The following is a 17,835-nucleotide window of genomic DNA, read 5'->3' on the forward strand; positions in this document are numbered from 1 at the left end:
AACCCAGAACTTAGCTGTGAGTGCTGAACAGCTGGGTTTTTGAAAAATAGCCTGCAATTTGCTTCTTCTAGGTCTAAGGAGGGCTAAAAAAGCCTTCTCTCCTCCCAGTACTAATTTAAGAACTATTTCAAATCACTGGTGTCTTAATGGTGTCCACCAAAGGAACAAAAGCTGCAGCAAATGTGAAAAACCTCCTGCTATCACAGACTTCTGCACCAAGCACTTCCAAGAACAGAGCCCAGCACGCTGTGTACAGGTAATGCACAAGAAATTAAAATAAGATTCAGCCACATGATTGAGCTTCCTCCTCTCCAAATCCCAAAGAAGGAGCTGTTAAAATGGCTCCTTTCTCTTCCTATTTGCTTAAAGGACAGATCCATTTTAAGAACCATCAATTAGGCATCAAATACCAGAAAGCAGACTCAGCTGTCAGAGGATTTCCTGCAGAATACAAACTCCGTACGGGCACAGATGTAAGATGCTTGAAACAGCAGCGAGCGGGGCTCTGGCAATTTCGCATGCAGCCTAATTAAATAAATCAAATGTGAAACTGGAGTTTTCTATTTGCTTCTCTTTTTTTTCTTGCATAGAAACACAACAAGCTATTTTCTACCTTTAACTAGAAGGAGATGCAATATTACAAGAGGTGATTCACCACTCTCAAGACCCTGCTGCTGAGAGGAGAAGCTTTGTTACTTGGGAACCTGTGGCTTGTTTTAATCTGAGCTCCTTGCGGGCAACCACAGGGCAGCGCTGCCCTTCTGGCAAGTCCCACTTTTGGGGTCCCCTGTCCAGCTACAGGAGTGGAAACGGTGCCTGACGTGCAAGAACTCTGCAAAGCCTTCATGCGACACCGATATCATCTGTTCCTGCTAGAGTCTAGAAAATTATAGTCATGCAGACTCATTGAAAACTTATTTTAGCTAGTACGGCGTGATTCATAACATTTGCACTAATGTTATATTTTAGGTGTGTATTAAGGGTGGTTTTACTATAGAACAACCTGCTATGAATTAAGTTGCATGGGCTTAGTGTCTAGTTCTGTTTGTCCCTGTGGAAATTACACTGTAATCAAGAGATAACTCACTGACCGATGAACATTCCCATTTAGACTTGGTTCATTTAAAATCCAAGTAATTAGATTCAACAAATCTGTTATTCATGATATTCAACCAGTTGAGCATTTTTCAAAGTCTGAAATAATAATCCACGTTTCTTAAAAAAAATCTCTGCTGTGGTGTTCAATACATGACACTTTGTCAAAAGGGCTTTGCCAATGTCTTTCTTTTAAACAGAAGGGTTTCAAGATGGGTTCTCAAAGCTGCAGTTGTGCATTAATTAATTTAGGATAACATCAGCTACTACTGCCCAAAATTGGCACTGATGGCATGAGACCGAGAAATTAAGTGTGGGGGTTAGTGCAGTGGAGAACTGGCAAATTCAAAGACCATTCAGGGTTTTGTTTGACATTTCTAAGCGCTTACACTGCTGGGCAGAGGTCAGCCCAGCACGAGCACAGCTCTGTCCCTCATCTGACCTGCCCTTGTAAACCAAAGGCACTGGACACAGCAGCACAACAGTGGAAATCACACAAGGTTTTCAAAAACCTTTTAGTATAGTCCCATACAAAGGGCCTGAACGTAAATGTAGAATAGAAACATGAGGGTGAAATGAGGGGAGACAGGGAAAGACGCTGGTTTTGTATAAGCTGAGAAGAATTTGACTTGCAACTTTAGAAGGGAGACAAATAAAAGTAAAAATGGAGGCTTATAGCTCATCTTGACAGCCTAAAAAGATTTTAAAGGGATTAGACAGTGATAATGCAGCTAACTAGGAACTTCACAATTACATTAGATCAAACTTTACTTGTTGTGAGCAGATAAGGTGCCCGGCTCCAGCCCCCGCCTGAGGGTCAGGGAGTTTCCCCACCAGCTGGTTAGTCAGCGGCTTCCGAGTAGCTCAGATGAAAGTGGAAGTGAACAGGTCCCTTTTGGAAACAGGCCCAGGGGATTGAAACAGCAAGATCACCTCGAAATATCAATTCAGGCAGAGCTTGAAAAGAAAAAAACCTGCCTTGCTCCAAATTAGCTGTCCTGGACAGCAGGAAGCATGCAATACATTTCAAATGTAGTAAAAGTTCTCCCATCTTGGAGCAATGCAGTGACCAGGAATGATAGTGAAGACACAGGCAGGGATGTGTGTCAAATTAGCGATAACTAATTTGGAAGGCAATGAGCCAAGGGAAACAAATGAGGACAAATCCCTTGTGCCGAGCTGGCGAAGGAGCCGTGTCTGCCATGCTCTGCAGAGGTGTCCCCACAGCCGTGCTTGTGTTTGGGCTGTTTAACTGCTAAACTTCCCTCTGACACTACCTGGTCCCAGACTCAAAGGCAAAGTCTTTATTGAAGTCTCCGATACACAGTGGGCCCTAAAGCATTATCATCTTTAATTGAGCTGAGCCCTTAAATCCCCGCACGCCTGCGAGAGAGAGCACGACTCTATTTGCATTCTCAAAGGTGCAGTGAGACTCTCAGCTCACCCTCGTGGGAGTCTGCCAGGCACAATACTGGGATTTGGGGTAGAAAAGGATGATTCTGAGACAAGGCAGCTTTGTTGTGAACCACAGCCTTGCAGATCCTGGGAGGTGAGAACATGACAATAATTGTCCCAGGTCAGGTTAATGGTCCAGCTGTTCCTCACTGGACTGATGGCCCAGAATCCTGGCTCTGAAGGGGATCAGTAACAAAAATGAGGGAGAATGAATAAGAACCAAGTAAAGGACAGATGAACCTCCACCCCTTTACATCCAGATCCTTGTATTTAATTTTCTTTTTTTTTTTTTAAAATCAATCTAATATTCGTTATCTACTCCCTTTTCCATCCCAATATAGCCATTTACATCCAGCCTCCAAAATAACCCGTTGAAATGTGTTCTGCTATTGCATAACTGGCAGCGTGAAAAAATACCATATGGTTTTTCAAATCAAAGCACAATGTCAAAGCGTTCTCCGCTGTCTGCCCATGCGTCTCCACAGACAAACCACGTCATCTCATTTGGAGTTTATAAAACATGCAAAACTGCTCATCTGGCACCTTTTTTTGTTGTCCATAAAAAGAAGAGAAGAATTAAATTCTCCAACACATATGCAGACTAAACACTAATTAAACTTATTTTAGTTCACCAGTCTCTAACAGATCTTTGATCAGAGTGTATTATAAACTAGGAGGTTAAAAACCAGACCCAGGTTTAGGAACTTAGATGTGTTTAGGCCAAACCCACATTACAAAGAGAATTGCACCTATAAAAAGAGTATTTAGGCTGCATTGTAGGTTAACCCTAGAGGACTTGAGGTAGATTTTAGCCTCAGTATTTGACTTAGAAAGGAGTTTTGTCCTTAACTGCTACAGAAAGATTTACAAACTGCTTCCTTCACCATCTCACACACCTTTACTCTGCACGTGCAGCACAGACAGGCAAAGCTGTACATACGTACATCAGTAAGTTCCCTGGGGCAGACATGGACCTCTCCTCCCGCCTGGTCTGAACCTCGAACGGGTTTCCAAAGGAGCGTTTTCTGAGCATGGCCTTCACTAGGATCTTCAAGGAAAAAAACAGACCAGTGAGAACAGCAGGATTGACTCCGTGAAGCTCGTTCAAAGGAGTCTAACAACAGCTGCTTTAATAATTCAGCAGACATTTAACAGCATTTCAGCTACAGCGTGAACTAAAGGAACCCACAGAACAGCTACGTGACTTCCCGGCAGTGAGCTCAGACCCCTGGACACACCATTGCTGGCAAGAGGCAAAGCAGATGCTGCTCACCACCGCCTGCCGCTCCTGGTGGTCCAAGCCCAGGAGAAGGAGGCACCAGAGCTCTCTGGGCCACCCTCCAGGCAGGCACTGCCCGAGGAACACTGCTGGCTACACACAAACTGACAAGGGAGCCCCAAACACCCACTTGTGGTCCCCCAAGGCTGGCAGGTAAACACCAGTATCTACTCTGCAGCAGATGTCCTTTCCCTGCTCCTCTGGCCAGGTCACTTCTAGGTTTGGAGCCTTCAGTTTGAGGATCCACATCTTGCAACCTCATGATTAATAAAACAAAACACACTCGGGATGCCGCTGGCGCGCTGGGATGTTTGATACCAGACACTTTGATGAGAGCAGCCAGATGTGAACAGGACTGCTCACAGGGAAAGACCCTGCAGAGTCAGGCTGCCATGGTACTCAACACACAGAAAAGTCACACTGGGTTGAAAGGCCAGGTTTCTCCTGCCAGGAGCACATGTGTACCCTCTCCAAACCTCCTTCACCAGCTGAGAGCTTCAGTGAAGTATCAGCCCTTGACCCACGCAGAGGATGCGGTTGCGGTTTATACATACCACAGCTGGCAAGCTCGGGATTGTCTTCACCGAGTTCTTCACCTCCTCCTCCGTCACCTCCACCACAGAACAGTGCTCTTCCTCCAGCGGCAGCGGCTCCTCGCCACCCTTGGTTAGCCACGGATGCACCTGCGTGGGGAGGAACAGAGGCAGCTGTAGCTCTCCCTTCTACAGCAGAACGCTACGATGTTGGTGAGGAGACAGAAATAGAGGCACAGGGCTGATTACAGAGCAAGCTGTGGGTACTGCTCCAAGCACTGCCAGCCCCTGGGACACAGGTTCAACACTGACAGCACTGCAGTCACCGTGACAATGTCGGTTCTTCCAGGGATTTGCTGAGGATAAGCCAGTTTTTGAGTAATTTTAATTTAAATAAGTAAACAAGAAAGCTTTTGTCAATATTCCCAAGCAAGCAGCAGTGACAGAGCTGTTACACACGCTGCAAAATGAGCATTCTCCATTTCCGAGGCTGTGTGCCAGAGAAAGCACCCAAAACAAACACCGGGAACAGATCTGCCTCATTAGAAGGGACCAAAGGAACAAGAAAATCAGCTGAGACAAAAAAAACCCCCTTAATATCCATGTCCAGTTTACCTTAATTTCAGGGACTGTTATCCTTGTTTCTGGATTTTTATCAAGCATACGTAGGATCAGCTCCTTGAGCTCTTCACTTATCTGTGCTCTGAGTAAAGAAAAGAGCAGTGTACAATTAACAAAGGAATTTTAAGTGTTCAAGGCAGGCATAGTCCTCACTGGGGTTACTTGGTAGAGAATCTGCTCTGCTCAGAAGATGTTTTCTCTGTACATTCAGCTTGAGAAAGGAAGGTCTAGTTGGTTTGGTTGGTTCTCAGGCATCACATTCACTGCTATGAGGTTTGGTTATCCTGTTCTGCCCACTGACACAGAGCACACTCTCAAAATGCAGGACAAGGGATCAGGTGAATAGATCTAAGGACATTTTTAAAGACAGCACATCATAGGGGAACTTCAGAGGACAGATTCTTGGACAACAAAGTGTTATCAAGAGCAGAACTGGAGTTGAACTCTATGACGCAAGAAGGGCACAACTTGATCTGCCAAACCTGCATCAGGAGTAAGTAACCATGTGCTGGATGAAATATCCTCATTCAACATTCAAGTTCCCAGCTAAGCTCACAGGATGCGTTAATTAAATTGCTTCCATGAACACAGAGGGCAGCCAGTTCAGTTACTCAGTATTTCCTACCTGTATAGCTCAGGCTTGGGGTAACAAAAGGAGAAAATGGACAGATGCGACTAGGAGAAATAGATCTAATATTTTAACACTATTTCCAAGATCTAAATGCTAGAGTGCCCAAATCCAAAAGCCACTCTATTCATACAGTGCCCCTGGTCATGCTGTCTGTCCCTCCAGTCCAAAGGCTTCAATGACTTTCATTGCTAGTGATGCAGGCAATATCTTTAAAACACACTTGATTGTATGATCAAAGTGCTACTGAAATAAAATGCCAGCATAGGACAGAATTGTATCAGGCAGTTAAAAGTCTTTATCACAAATGGCTTCTGAGGAGCTGCGTTTCTGCACAGTGATGGAATTTGGTAGCATAAAATGTCACTCCCAGCAGGGCTGGAGTTCAGACTGAAAACACTGATAAGGACAAGGTGCTGTGCCTACCTGCTCTGCACCCCACCAAGCAGAGGAGGGAATAAACTATTGTAAACCTAAATGAAGACCATATCACAGTAAGGGATATTTTATTCTGATTAAAACAGAGCTGCTGTTTAATAATTTATGAATATGTGGACTTTGGTTATCAGATCTTTAACAAATAACCAACAGAAAACACTGCTCGTTCAGTGGGAAGAGGCAGAAAGGGGGTTTGGTTTGGTTTGAAGTCCAAACAATTTCAGAGTTACATCGAGGGTCTGCAGTTCACAGGCAAGGGCAGGATGAGTCCTCAGAGGCTTCTCACTGCCTAGGCTGCACTTCAGGTGACATTTTGAGTAGGAATGGGAAGAACTGTTCTGCTCGTGGGATGAGCTCCCAGCACAGAGAACAGCTGCAGGGAGCGACTGCATTTAACAAGTCAGAATAAACAGAATCTCATGGTAGGACCACACTGAGAAGCAGGTGAGATGGTGTTTTTGAAATACTTAACATCAGATCTGTGCCAAACTGACAATGGATTTATTTAAAATACAAGAAATAGAATATATAAAGCACCTAACATTTCTGAGCACCAGATTGATTTCAACCCAAGACAGGATTAATGCCATAAGGAAAAGCCTTTCAAACAGGGTCACAGAGCATCACAGGGGTTATGGCCAGGTGACAGACCACATCGCCCTGTCTCTGTCTTTCCTTCTCTCCGTTCTGCCAGGGCACTTGCTGCACCCAGCAGCATTTTTCCATCTGAAAAGCCTGCACTATCTGGAATTTCTCAGAGTCACAGCCCTGTAAGAGCTCTCAGGAAAATGTCAAGCATCACCAAGCTCAGCACCCATTTGGCACAGTTGCCAGCACCACAGATCATTTTACAGGGTGCCTGCAGGTCAGAGAACATTGTCCTGGACTCAGATCTTCTCCAGGAGGAGACTACACAGAGCTTTTGGTTCCTGTAATACATGTCTGGATGCCTCTCTATCTTGCTTTTTAGTCATGCCAAGACCATCAGGGTGTGAGCTAACCCCATTCACCTTGTGTCATGACAAGGACTCATTGAAATGAGTGAGAACTCCAGAGCGACAAATATTTATCCCAGCGTCTCTAAGGGAAGAGAAGGGACAAAGACGCCAGTACAATCAGCTCCATCTCTGTCCTAAGGTTGTCAGGAAACAGGCAATGAGTTGCCATGGACTGTCTGCAAACAGGATTGTGTCTTTTGTAGCCATGGTGAAATAAATTGAAACCAAAATACTCCTAACTGTAGCGAGGTGCTAATTCTGTGGGAGGTCAGGGTGGATCCAATCCAGTGAATTCCAGCTTTATGTGTGTCTCTGTTACTGCCTTTATCTAACAAATAGATGTAGCTTAGACAGCTGTCAACACCCAGTAACTCTGCTTCTCCAACAACCTAATGAGGGGTGCAGATTTTTTTAGATGGGGAGAGCAGGTCACTGAGAAATCTAACTAGATCATGCAGCCAAATTATCGCTGAAGGAAATGTCTGAATGAAGAAAAGGTTCTTAGCACAAGCCAGCCAGCCCATTAAATATTAATAACTTGCTGCAGAGACAGATGGGAACAGTCACTTGTGAGCCGACTGCTAACCCAAATATATGATGGCTGAGAGTAGGTGGGCACCTCGCCAGGACCCAAGTGAGCAGAGAGACCATGCCAGGGAAACATAAACAATTTCTTTTTCCCCTGCAGAGCTGTCAAGACAAAGTCCCGCCCGTCCACAGAGCACAACTGGTGAGAACAACCAGCCTCTGTGCCCTTAATGCCTGAAGCCTGGTGAGCTGTGAAACCTCATCAGCATCACTCCATACTCATGACTGGGGCCCGTGTTTGCCATCTAACAAGTGCCCTGACCGTGTGGCCACAGATCCATGTGGTCCTTGGTGTGGGTTCCACCAGCCGAGCAGAGCTGGCTCCACCTCAGCTCTCTGCAGTGGCTTCAGTCCATGGAGAGGTGATTAATGCAGCTCGTGGAGCCTGAGTCACCCTGCCTAGAGCAGACGTCTAAAACCAGACAGGCTGAGCATGCATTGCTCTCCATAGGCTCAGAAGGAAGCCTGGGACTGCCAAGGCAGAGGCCCAGCCCTTTGCTGTAGGTGTCTAACAATTCTGTGAGCATCTCACAAAAATCATGTAATAGATGGTGGATACACATGTATTGTGGGCTGCCTGACAACAATCCGCCCCTCTCTAATAGCAGACATGCCTTTCTTTAGAGTTCTGATTTCTTCACTTTTGTTTTAAATCAAGTCATTTTATCTGTACTTTTTTATCACAATGAGCAGTTGGGTCAAGAAGGTCAAAAATTATTTCGCAACTACTGTGCTGATTTGGGAAGGAAAATGCAGCCGGCCATCCCACCCAACACAGCCCAGTCTCCAGCACGCAGCTCTGACTGTGGCCAACACGCGTTCCCTTCACTGACTAACGCAGGGTGCGGGGCAGCCTCCCAATATCAAATGGGTAAATTATATTCCTGGAGAGTATTGGAAGAGGCAGAGGAGTGGGGATGCACCAAGCTGTGGCTGAGTATCTCAGGACAAGCCTCCCTCCATGCGGCACTTCTCCCAGCTCCAAGATAAGTCTGTGGAAGTGGCATGTGCTTACTTAGAGTGAGACCAAGGTCTATAAAACACATTGCTTTTGAAAACTAGTACATTTAATCACTCCGGTGACTACTGCATTCGAGAAATGCAAACCCCAACCAAGCCGTGTTGCCAGCATCTCCAGGGTCAAGTAGCTGGGGCAGAACTCCCCAGACCCACACTGAAACACCTCCTCTCCGAAAGAGTTCAGGAGCTATTTCCTTTAGTCCCTGTCAGCTCAACACAGTCCCAGGGGCAGCTGTAAAGCTTCAACAATATCTGCACAAAGCCCAGGTGAAGGGCCCAGGAGAACACAACCTCACCTACCCTTATCTGTCCCTGTGTGGTGACCTACCGGCATTTGTGCTGCACAGTAACAATGAGAGCTGAACTTTGTTTTACAGTAGCTGAGTAAAGTTTACTTACTCTTCTGGGAACTCTACAGGTTTGTTCTTGATCCTGTTATGAAGACCCAGAATATATTCATCTATAAAAGGGCACTGTAAAGCAAACAAAAGATTTTCCAGTTGTCAGAGGTCCTAGCACTGCTTAGACATTTGTCATTCAAACAGTACACTCTGTTTACACTCTCCTGATTCTACACTGAGATAGAAATCAAGAAAATCTCAAGCAAAAAAATATCTCACAGAGTGTAGGTACCTGCTGTACTGCTCACCCTGCAAGAACGTGGGCAGGATGAGGGGCTTCTGGCCATAGGAGAGGGAAAAAATCCATGACAGAAGATGGAGGTGGCTCTGCTAAAGCGGTCTTCATCTGGCCCAGCTCAGCTCTGGCAGACAGAGCTTTCTGTAATCTGAATTGCTGAGGTGCTGCAGTGCCTTGGGATCAAACCTCTGCCTCTGTCCATGCTCCACCTGGCTTGTTCTGAATGCAGGCAATTCAGATAACTCCCTGGCAAACTGTTGGGAGTGTTATTGATGCTGCTCTGGGTTTTGTAGCACAAACAACTAATCTGAGTAAAAAGGTCAACTCTAGAAACCATCCTCTCCACAGATCACAATGTCAGCCCCTTCTCATCCGCAGGGTGATTTGGGAAAAGAGGAGCTTGCAGAAGGTAGGTCTTTGTTTCTAATATTTGCCTTTATTTGGAAAGGCATGAGTCAAAAGCCATGGGGCAGACACCCTCATGCAGGGCTCCAGCATCTGAAAGGCAGCTTACCTTCCCATAAACAAAGCAGTACAGGGTGATTCCCATGGCCCACACGTCAAGCGCCTGAAAGAAAACATGTGCAGGCAGTAAATGAGATGTACCAGAGATGATCTGAATGAGCTGGATTTTCCCACCGACTCACAGAACATCATTCATATGCATTTAACACTGTGCAGAGTCTCTCTGAAGTGGAGCTCCTAAAGGCTCCCGTACCATGCCTGGGGAACAAGGACTGTGCTGGGCCAGATGCTGCTACCCTTGTCCTTGCTGTGGAGTGCAGTGACCAGCAAGCAGCCTCTTCTTACAGGAGATGACACCATTCAAGGCTGAACATCAAAGAGCTGAACCTTAAAAGTCTTTTTCCATGCAAAAAAACACCCCACACTTGACCCTATCGCTGCAATACAGTGCTTCACAGTGCCCCTCAATTTCAGGGGATCAAGACACAACATTAGTGGCCAGCAGCCCCCATGCCTCTTTATTATTTTGGAAGGAAATTGGGGGTTTTCTCCCTTCCCTTTGTGCAGGGAAAGGGCTCTAACACCAGCTCCTGTCTGGGCAAAGTTCTGCAGCAAAGCCTGGCTGCTCACACAGAACCACCTAAGTGAGTTTTGCCTGGACTGAACAAAGAATTAGAGCTTCAGTTTAACTTAATCACAATCTGGACCATAATCCCTGGGTGGGCAACACGCAAAGGATGCAGGTGTGGTGCTGCCCTTCATGCCCTTTGTCCCAAAAGACTGTGAGCAACAACATACCTTTCCACTGAAACTTTTGCCAGTGTCTGAAATGGCCTCTGGTGCCATGAAGGCTGGCGTCCCTGCCGTGCTGGAAAGCTGAGCATCGTTCCCTTCAAATTGATTGCTGACTCCAAAATCAGCAATTTTGACATGCCCATCATCTCCTAAGAGCAAGTTGGAAGGCTTGATGTCCCGGTGAACGATCTTCTGGTAGTGCACTGAAAAGAAAAATTAGGGGCATGGTCTGATACAAAAGAAAACCCATCCAGAGGAAACTTGTCCAGGAGGATGAAAATAAAGGCACAAGCTCAGGCATCCCACTCAAGGCTGCTGCTGGATAGGCAATATAACGCAGCAGAAGTACCATTTCCTATAGCTGTTCCTTTTTGGTACCTCACTGGGATGTACAGAGCACAACACTCTGAAATACAACAGTCAGCAGTAATTATGCAAAGAACAGACATAAACCCAGAAAGAGCCCAACCAGCAGGCCAGAGCAGAGCTGTTAGACAAGGAAATCGCTTAAGTCTTGGGGATTTGCTTGGCCTCATCAGACCAGCTGATGGGTTGGGCAGCTTGCTGTATTAGAGGTTTGTGGGATCCAAATAAAGAGATTCATTTCTGATTTGTTTACTTTGAAACTGCAGTGCCACAAAGCTAACCAAAAGGGACAGAATCACAAGCAGAATGAAACAGGCCCAAAGGAGACATTTAGGCAAAACAAGACAGCTAGCAACCAAGCACCCAGGCAAGCCAAGAGCTCAGAAATCAGTGAGTATTTCCAATTCTGACCATGCAGTAATCATCAGCTTCAGCTCTGTCCCAGCAGACAACTACAGGCACCAGCTGAATTGCTGTACATCCAAAATGAAATAAACCATTGCAAAGAGCTTGAAGGCTGAAATGCACTGAAAACACCACCAATAAAAAAATCCCACCCAGTACAAGCTATCTGGGAAGTGATATTGCAGCTGCAAGAAAGGCACTTCTGGACAAGTGAGTGAAACAGCAGCAGGGGGTTGTAGGAAAGTGGCTGTCTTCTTAGGAACTTGGAAAACAAATCTGAAAATAAAAACAACTTCCAGAACACAAACGGATCCCCAAAACAGGACTGTAGAAACCCCAAGAGACTTTCCTGAACAGGAGAGAAAATCCTTTAAGTCTTTACTGCCCTTGCCAGGGCAACAGGACCCCTCATCCTCCCTCCCCCCTCCATCCCAACCACCATTTTCACATTTCCTTCTTGCAAACAGAGCATGTTCGGTTTTACACCTCCCCATGAACACTTTTTGTATCTTCTAGAAAACACAGAATTGGGTGAAGGAAAATGCTGGTCTAACCCCTTCCTGCTTTACAAACCTGGTCAACACATTGCCACAAAAGCAGCCCGCTCTATGGAGCAACCCAGCTTGTGCTTTAGGATCAAGAACGAACAAATCTCATGTAACTTCTGCTCTACCCATCCCCGGGGAGGGTAAGTCACACTTGCAGGCACTTTTTCTGCAAGGACCTCTCCTTAGTTTAAGGCACTGCTGAGGGATGCTGTCCTTGGCACATTAAAAAGCTGATCTGGAGACCCAGCAGACAAAAGCTCAAAGGAGAACTCTAGCATTTGCATCCTCATCCAGATGTGCAGCAAGCACATGGCCACGCTGTGATGTGAGCCGGTTAACACTGTAACAGCCCAGCTAGACAGGCAGGATAAACACCAAAAACCCTGCAACAACAGTAATTATGAGGAGACATCTGCTGTGCAGCAAAGCTGGTGGCAAGTTGGCATTTCATTATGGTAATACAGGGAGAGAGGAAAATAAAACAAAAGAAAAACCAAAACCAAGGGGGGAGTAAAGTTTCCCTTCAGGAGATGATGAGCTGCCTTTCACACGGGTGTCTGGTATCATGCCTGATACCACAGGGCTAGGATTCTCAATGCCTTTAAAAAAAAATACGGGCCACAAATACATGTGGGCTGTCCAAGTACATCCTTGGAGCTAAGTCTGAAAACTGAGGTAGTTACAACAGGCAAGCAGGTACTCTAGGCTTTTTATCATTTCTTCCATATAGGAAAGTAAAACAAAACAAAATAACACGCCCAGAAAACAAAACCACAAACCAATCCCATATCAAATAACTATTTATCTTGTAAAATACATTCCCTGCCTTTGCACAAACTAATAAAAGTAAAGGAAAAATGCAGGCCGTTTGGCAGATGCTCTGTGTTTGTTCAGTGCCCATCTCAGCCTGGTACCCAGCAGGTCTGGCTGTAAGACACAGGAGCAACGTGAATGTTGAACAAAGAAATAAGAAACACATCCTCTGCAAAAATCAAAGTCGAACACTGGGGTCAATGAACATTTGTGCTTCCCAGACCAGAACATCCATGTACTTGATGTGAGCGTTGGGGACAGTGACAACGTCTGACCTTGACTGCTCAAGAGAAGAAAATGAGCACAAGTAAGGCTTATGCTATCTGCAAATCCTCTCCCCTGTCTAGCTGCCCTTTGCAGAGGCAACAGCCATGAAAGGAGAAGGATGTGGGACATGAATTGTGCACAGAGCACCAGTTGGGTGTAAATGAACGAGGCTCCATCACAGCTATAAAATTCTTAAGAGCAAGAGCTTACATTGACCAAGAAAATATTTGTTGAGGAGCTGCTAACCCGATGAAGGCAACCTGAAATCCCTTTTCTGCTCTGAAGAAACATAATTCTTAAAGTCCCAGTCTGCCAGCTGCTGTGGGCATCCTGCCCTGCACAGCTATCTAAATCAGGCTCCAAAATGCACAGGCTTACCCTTTCTGGCACTTTGCCTTGCTGCTGGTACAGTTCCGTACAATACAGGACTGCAGCAAGAAGAGTAAAGGATTCCCCCCAAATCATTCCCAAGTCCCCCTGTAGGCAATATTAAAAACCTGGTTGTTTTGACAGCTGCAGAACAGAAGCAGCATCACTTGTCTGCAGGACATCAACCCCACCTAAGTTCAGAAAAACTTCCCAACCCACCAATGTCTGCAGCAAGCCCAGATCTCTTGTAGACAATGCTTGGCAGGGAGAAGGGCTGGGAACAATTAGTTCAGCAGGGCTGGCCAAAGGCTGAGTGGCCAAGCAGTGGGATGTGCCTACAGTGACATGGGCATCACTGCCACACACTGCACAAGATGCCTGGGGACAGAGCTCTCTTGAAGGAAAAATACTCGTTAAACCAGCGTGATCTGCATTTCCAGCACAACACGCAGAGGAAAAGATGGTGTTATCTCCGCAGAACTCCAGAGGGAGAGCTAAGCATCTCAGAAATAAAAACCTACCACTAATGATACCTTCCAGACTGCTAATGGCTGTACAGAAGGGACAATAGCTCAAGGAGGAGACAACCCATGGAGTCACCCAAGGGGAGCAGGCGACAGCCACAATCTGTTAATTAACAGCAAAAATTAACTCTCTAATTTCAACATGAGCAGCCAGTTTGTACTTCCAGGTCACAAAACGTGACCATTTAATACACCACTTTGGTATACACCAAACATCGTTTCTGTGAAGAGCCAGTGGGTGATGTGTTCAGTCCCTTGGCTGCCTTCAGTGGGACAAGGCAGCTTCCTTCACAACATGCAACTCATTTCACAAATGCTCCTCGTTTCCAGATACCACAGGCCATTCAGAAACTAAATCGGCTTTCCTTCTCGTTCAGAAGCAAACACCTCAGAACTGACTGCTGAGATAAACAGGCAGGGAAAACCAAGAGGGAGCAGAGGTAGAAGTGCTAGAAAAACAGAGACTGTTCCTTGGTCCTTTTTTTAAAAGGTGCCTCTCACTGCATTCCCTTCTGGAAACCTTAGAGCTCCAGCAGCTTAATACCAACTTGCTCAAAGCTTATTTAGAAATTATACACATAAAACTTCGCAATGCTCTGACACATTCTGCTATTTACTGAGGCTGATGCTGAATTATACTTGATTAAAAACAGAATCCCACTCCCATTCAAGGGCAAAAGCAATCCATATGGTGCTACTGCAGAGTCTGCTTAGTATTATTGTCACATCACCCCTGTAGCAAAGAAATTATTCAACACCCTCCCAAGGAAACTGCTGCACCTCCATCCAGAGCTTAAAACAGAAACTGCTCTTTGAAGCAAACCTCTGTACGTGTCTGCAATGCTCCGCTGAGAAATACCCGGACTACACAGATGCAGCAGGCTGTGCAGGGGGAACACATGCCCCCAGTACTCACCTGGGACAAGGATCCTATTATAGCTCCAATTTTCACAGCTCTGTTCACTCTTTCGTCACTTTCTCACTGCATTCAAATCTCTGCCACTTGCTTAAGCTCAGGTGTTACAAAGGGAGACACCAACACACAGCACTGCCCGGCCCTTTGGAACAGTTCAGCTTCCATTTGTGCTCCTTGCCTTCTGGCTGTCCTTCTACACCTGTTCTCCAGCCCACATGAACACATCGTATGTCACCAGTCTCAGAGGATGTGCAGAGCCACCTGCCACGGCCACACATGTGCCAGTGTTCAAGGGACCCCAGGAAAGCAGGGAGCAGGGCACAAGCAGCAAGTACTGCCAAAACACCCACACAGTCTGTGCCATGGGCCATGTCTGATCCCAAACACAATCACATAACTGCATCAAACCACAACAATCAAACTGCCTGATCTTTAAGAGCCTCTAGTACATCTATCTACTCCATCAGCTAATTATTCTTACTCTTATATAAAAGTCCTCATTCATTGTGTATCAGCAACACAGCTACATGAAATGTGAGGATTTTTCTCTTGGTTTTGGTTTTTTTTTTTTTTAATCATCTAAACAGAGCTTGTCTGCATGGGATAAAACACAAGGCAGCCCCTTGTAGTGTAGGTAGCTCCTGGTAGTGTCATTTATAACACCCAGCACCTTGCAGCTGTAGTTGTGGTACACAGCCCTCACCTCCCCGGGTTCAGTTTTGAGGGGCTCTGAACTTGCAGAGGTAGGAACAGAGGGAGCAAGTCCCCATTTCCCCACGTGGGAATGGGGACACAGATGGATCAGTAGCTCACTGGCAGTCCCAGTAGAGCACACAAGCAGCTCTATCATGGGCTCATGCCCCAGCTCTGCCAGCCCACACCAAGGTGAGGTCTCAGGAACTCACCTTTGCCAAGAGCCAAAGCAGATCAAACCCATCTACACTGATGCTTCCCCACACCTACTCCAGGCTCATGTTGCAGTAGATACTCTTCAGAAGAGACAAGCCTGTGTCGACTCAGCTGTTGATTTATTTGCTTAAATTTCCTTTTAAGATAATGGAAATTATACCCATATATCAACAATCAAGTAGATTAAGTCTTATCTCAGAAAAGCCAGATTTGATCTGCACATCAGGCACTTTGTTATTGCTCTAGGCTTAGCACGCAGGGCTCTGGAGCATTGCCGGCATTTGTACAGGTGCCCTGCAGAGAACTGCTGCTGGAAAGGTGACTTCCCAACAGCTTTAGCTGCATGTCATGACCTCTTCAACCCAACAGCTCAGATGAGACAAGCAGAGGGGACCAGAATTGCAAACCTTAGTTTCCCTAGACACACTCAAAGGCAGGAAACCGTGCATTTTCTACAGAGAGTGCAGGAAATAATGTTTTTTCTTCCTTTCAGCCACACTGACAGCAACCATTCCAGCTTCTCATGAGCTGGATAAAATATTGAGCTTGCAGCTAAACAGCAGAAGGGACAGCTGCTGTGCTTCATGTCAGCAGGGCTTTCCCCTGGGTCGAGCTTGTGTGCGTGTTCTGTGCTAAGCGTCTGCTCCTGGCTAGTGTCACAGCTAGGCCACCTGCTTAGACAGACCTTGTGTTTGCTTATTCCTGTGCTTTACTTAGGCTTTTACTAAATGAAGCTCCTTGAGTCTCAATCCTAAAACCACACTGGGACACCTGCCTGGTTGTGGCTTTTGATGAGGACGCTTTTCCCTTGCACCTCTCCTGCGGCTCCCACATATGTCTCCTGCCACTGGAAAAGAGTTTCAGGTACCTGCTTCTTACGTTGAACCAAACGTGCTGACAGTAAGGAAAACACTTCTGGCCAGCAGACAACAGTCTGACAGTGGAAGAAAATCCTCCCCTGTTACACACTTCACCTGGTACGGGTTTCCACTGTTCATCTGCCAAAGCAAACTGGCATGACACCAAATACACCTTCAACTCAGCAAACCCATTTACTGTGCAGTTATTGAATACAAGTCACCACTGAGTCAACCCAGAAGGAAATTCTACTGCCTTCAAGAAGTAAAACCCTTCTTCAGGTATCACCGTACCTAGCATATCCAAAGGAAAACAGCAGAATATGTCTTTGTCCAGCACACCTGTAGGCTTTTTTGGTGGGAGGGCTACATCAGCTCCCACAGTAAATATTTTCAGCCACACTTACTGTAGAAAAGAACTCTGAAATACTGTTGTGCTCTCATTTAATAAGGCTTGGAGGGCTCTGGGACTGCTAGATTTTTCTGACAGATGGTCATGGGGTAGAAGGACACTTGGCAGAGACAAGAGGCCTTAAAAGGCCACCCTTGAAGAAGTGATTAAGGTCTATAAACCAAGGGTGGCATGGAGAGAGCACGATTGTTCCCAAGTCACTGAAAACCTGCAGGATCAGACTGAACCCTGAATGGGAACTGCTCCCCACAAAATGTAAACAGGAGGTAGCAGACGCCAAAGACTTACACAGGTTTAAAAAGGAACCAGACAAACAAATGGAACAACATCAGAGGCTACTTGATAAAGACAACCTGTGGCTGAGGAAATGCCGGTGGCCACCGATCTCTGGGTGCTAGAAGGCACGTTGCAGGGTGTACGGCTGGTGACACCCCCTGCGTGACACCCCAGACTGATGTGCCAGGCTGATGCACAGCTGCCTGGCTCTGCGGCAGTGCTGTACTCGCCTCCCAGCTGCAGCTGCTAACCCCTTCAGCAACTATTTGCTATCCAGCACACCTATTTCTGCTGGGAAAGCCTTGTTTGCCTTACTAGAAGGGAGACTAAGGCTTAACCTCAGATAAGCACTACTAGAGGGAGGTTACAAGTGGAAAGGGAGGTAATTGCACATATCTCCAATTCACAGAGACGCTTAAGCACACGCTTTAGTTAATGACAAATAATCTGGCAAAACTTTTCCATCTAAAGCACTTAAGTACATTATGAAACCAACACTCCAGTGCACTTCACAGAATCACAGAATCAACTGGGTTGGAAAAGACCTCAGAGATCATCCAGTCCAACCCTTGGTCCAACTCCAGTCTGTTCACTAGATCATGGCACTAAGTGCCATGTC

At 46.1% G+C, this 17,835-nt stretch overlaps 1 protein-coding gene across 1 annotated transcript in view; it reads right to left on the reverse strand.

Annotated features, from left to right (window-relative positions):
- The window catches only part of CAMKK1 (calcium/calmodulin dependent protein kinase kinase 1), a gene marked incomplete at both ends in the record, with an annotated part of 43,219 nt that overhangs the window by 3,517 nt on the left and 21,867 nt on the right, over window positions 1–17,835 (reverse strand). Inside the window, 6 exons of the mRNA XM_080357364.1 lie at window positions 3,495–3,598; window positions 4,384–4,512; window positions 4,978–5,065; window positions 9,055–9,128; window positions 9,809–9,862; window positions 10,558–10,757. Coding sequence (XP_080213490.1) covers window positions 3,495–3,598; window positions 4,384–4,512; window positions 4,978–5,065; window positions 9,055–9,128; window positions 9,809–9,862; window positions 10,558–10,757 — 649 coding nt within the window. The remainder of the gene's footprint in view (window positions 1–3,494; window positions 3,599–4,383; window positions 4,513–4,977; window positions 5,066–9,054; window positions 9,129–9,808; window positions 9,863–10,557; window positions 10,758–17,835) is intronic.

The sequence above is a fragment of the Nesoenas mayeri genome (genome assembly GCF_963082525.1).
Source record: "Nesoenas mayeri genome assembly, chromosome: 20".
NCBI classification, from domain to species: Eukaryota; Metazoa; Chordata; class Aves; order Columbiformes; family Columbidae; genus Nesoenas; species Nesoenas mayeri.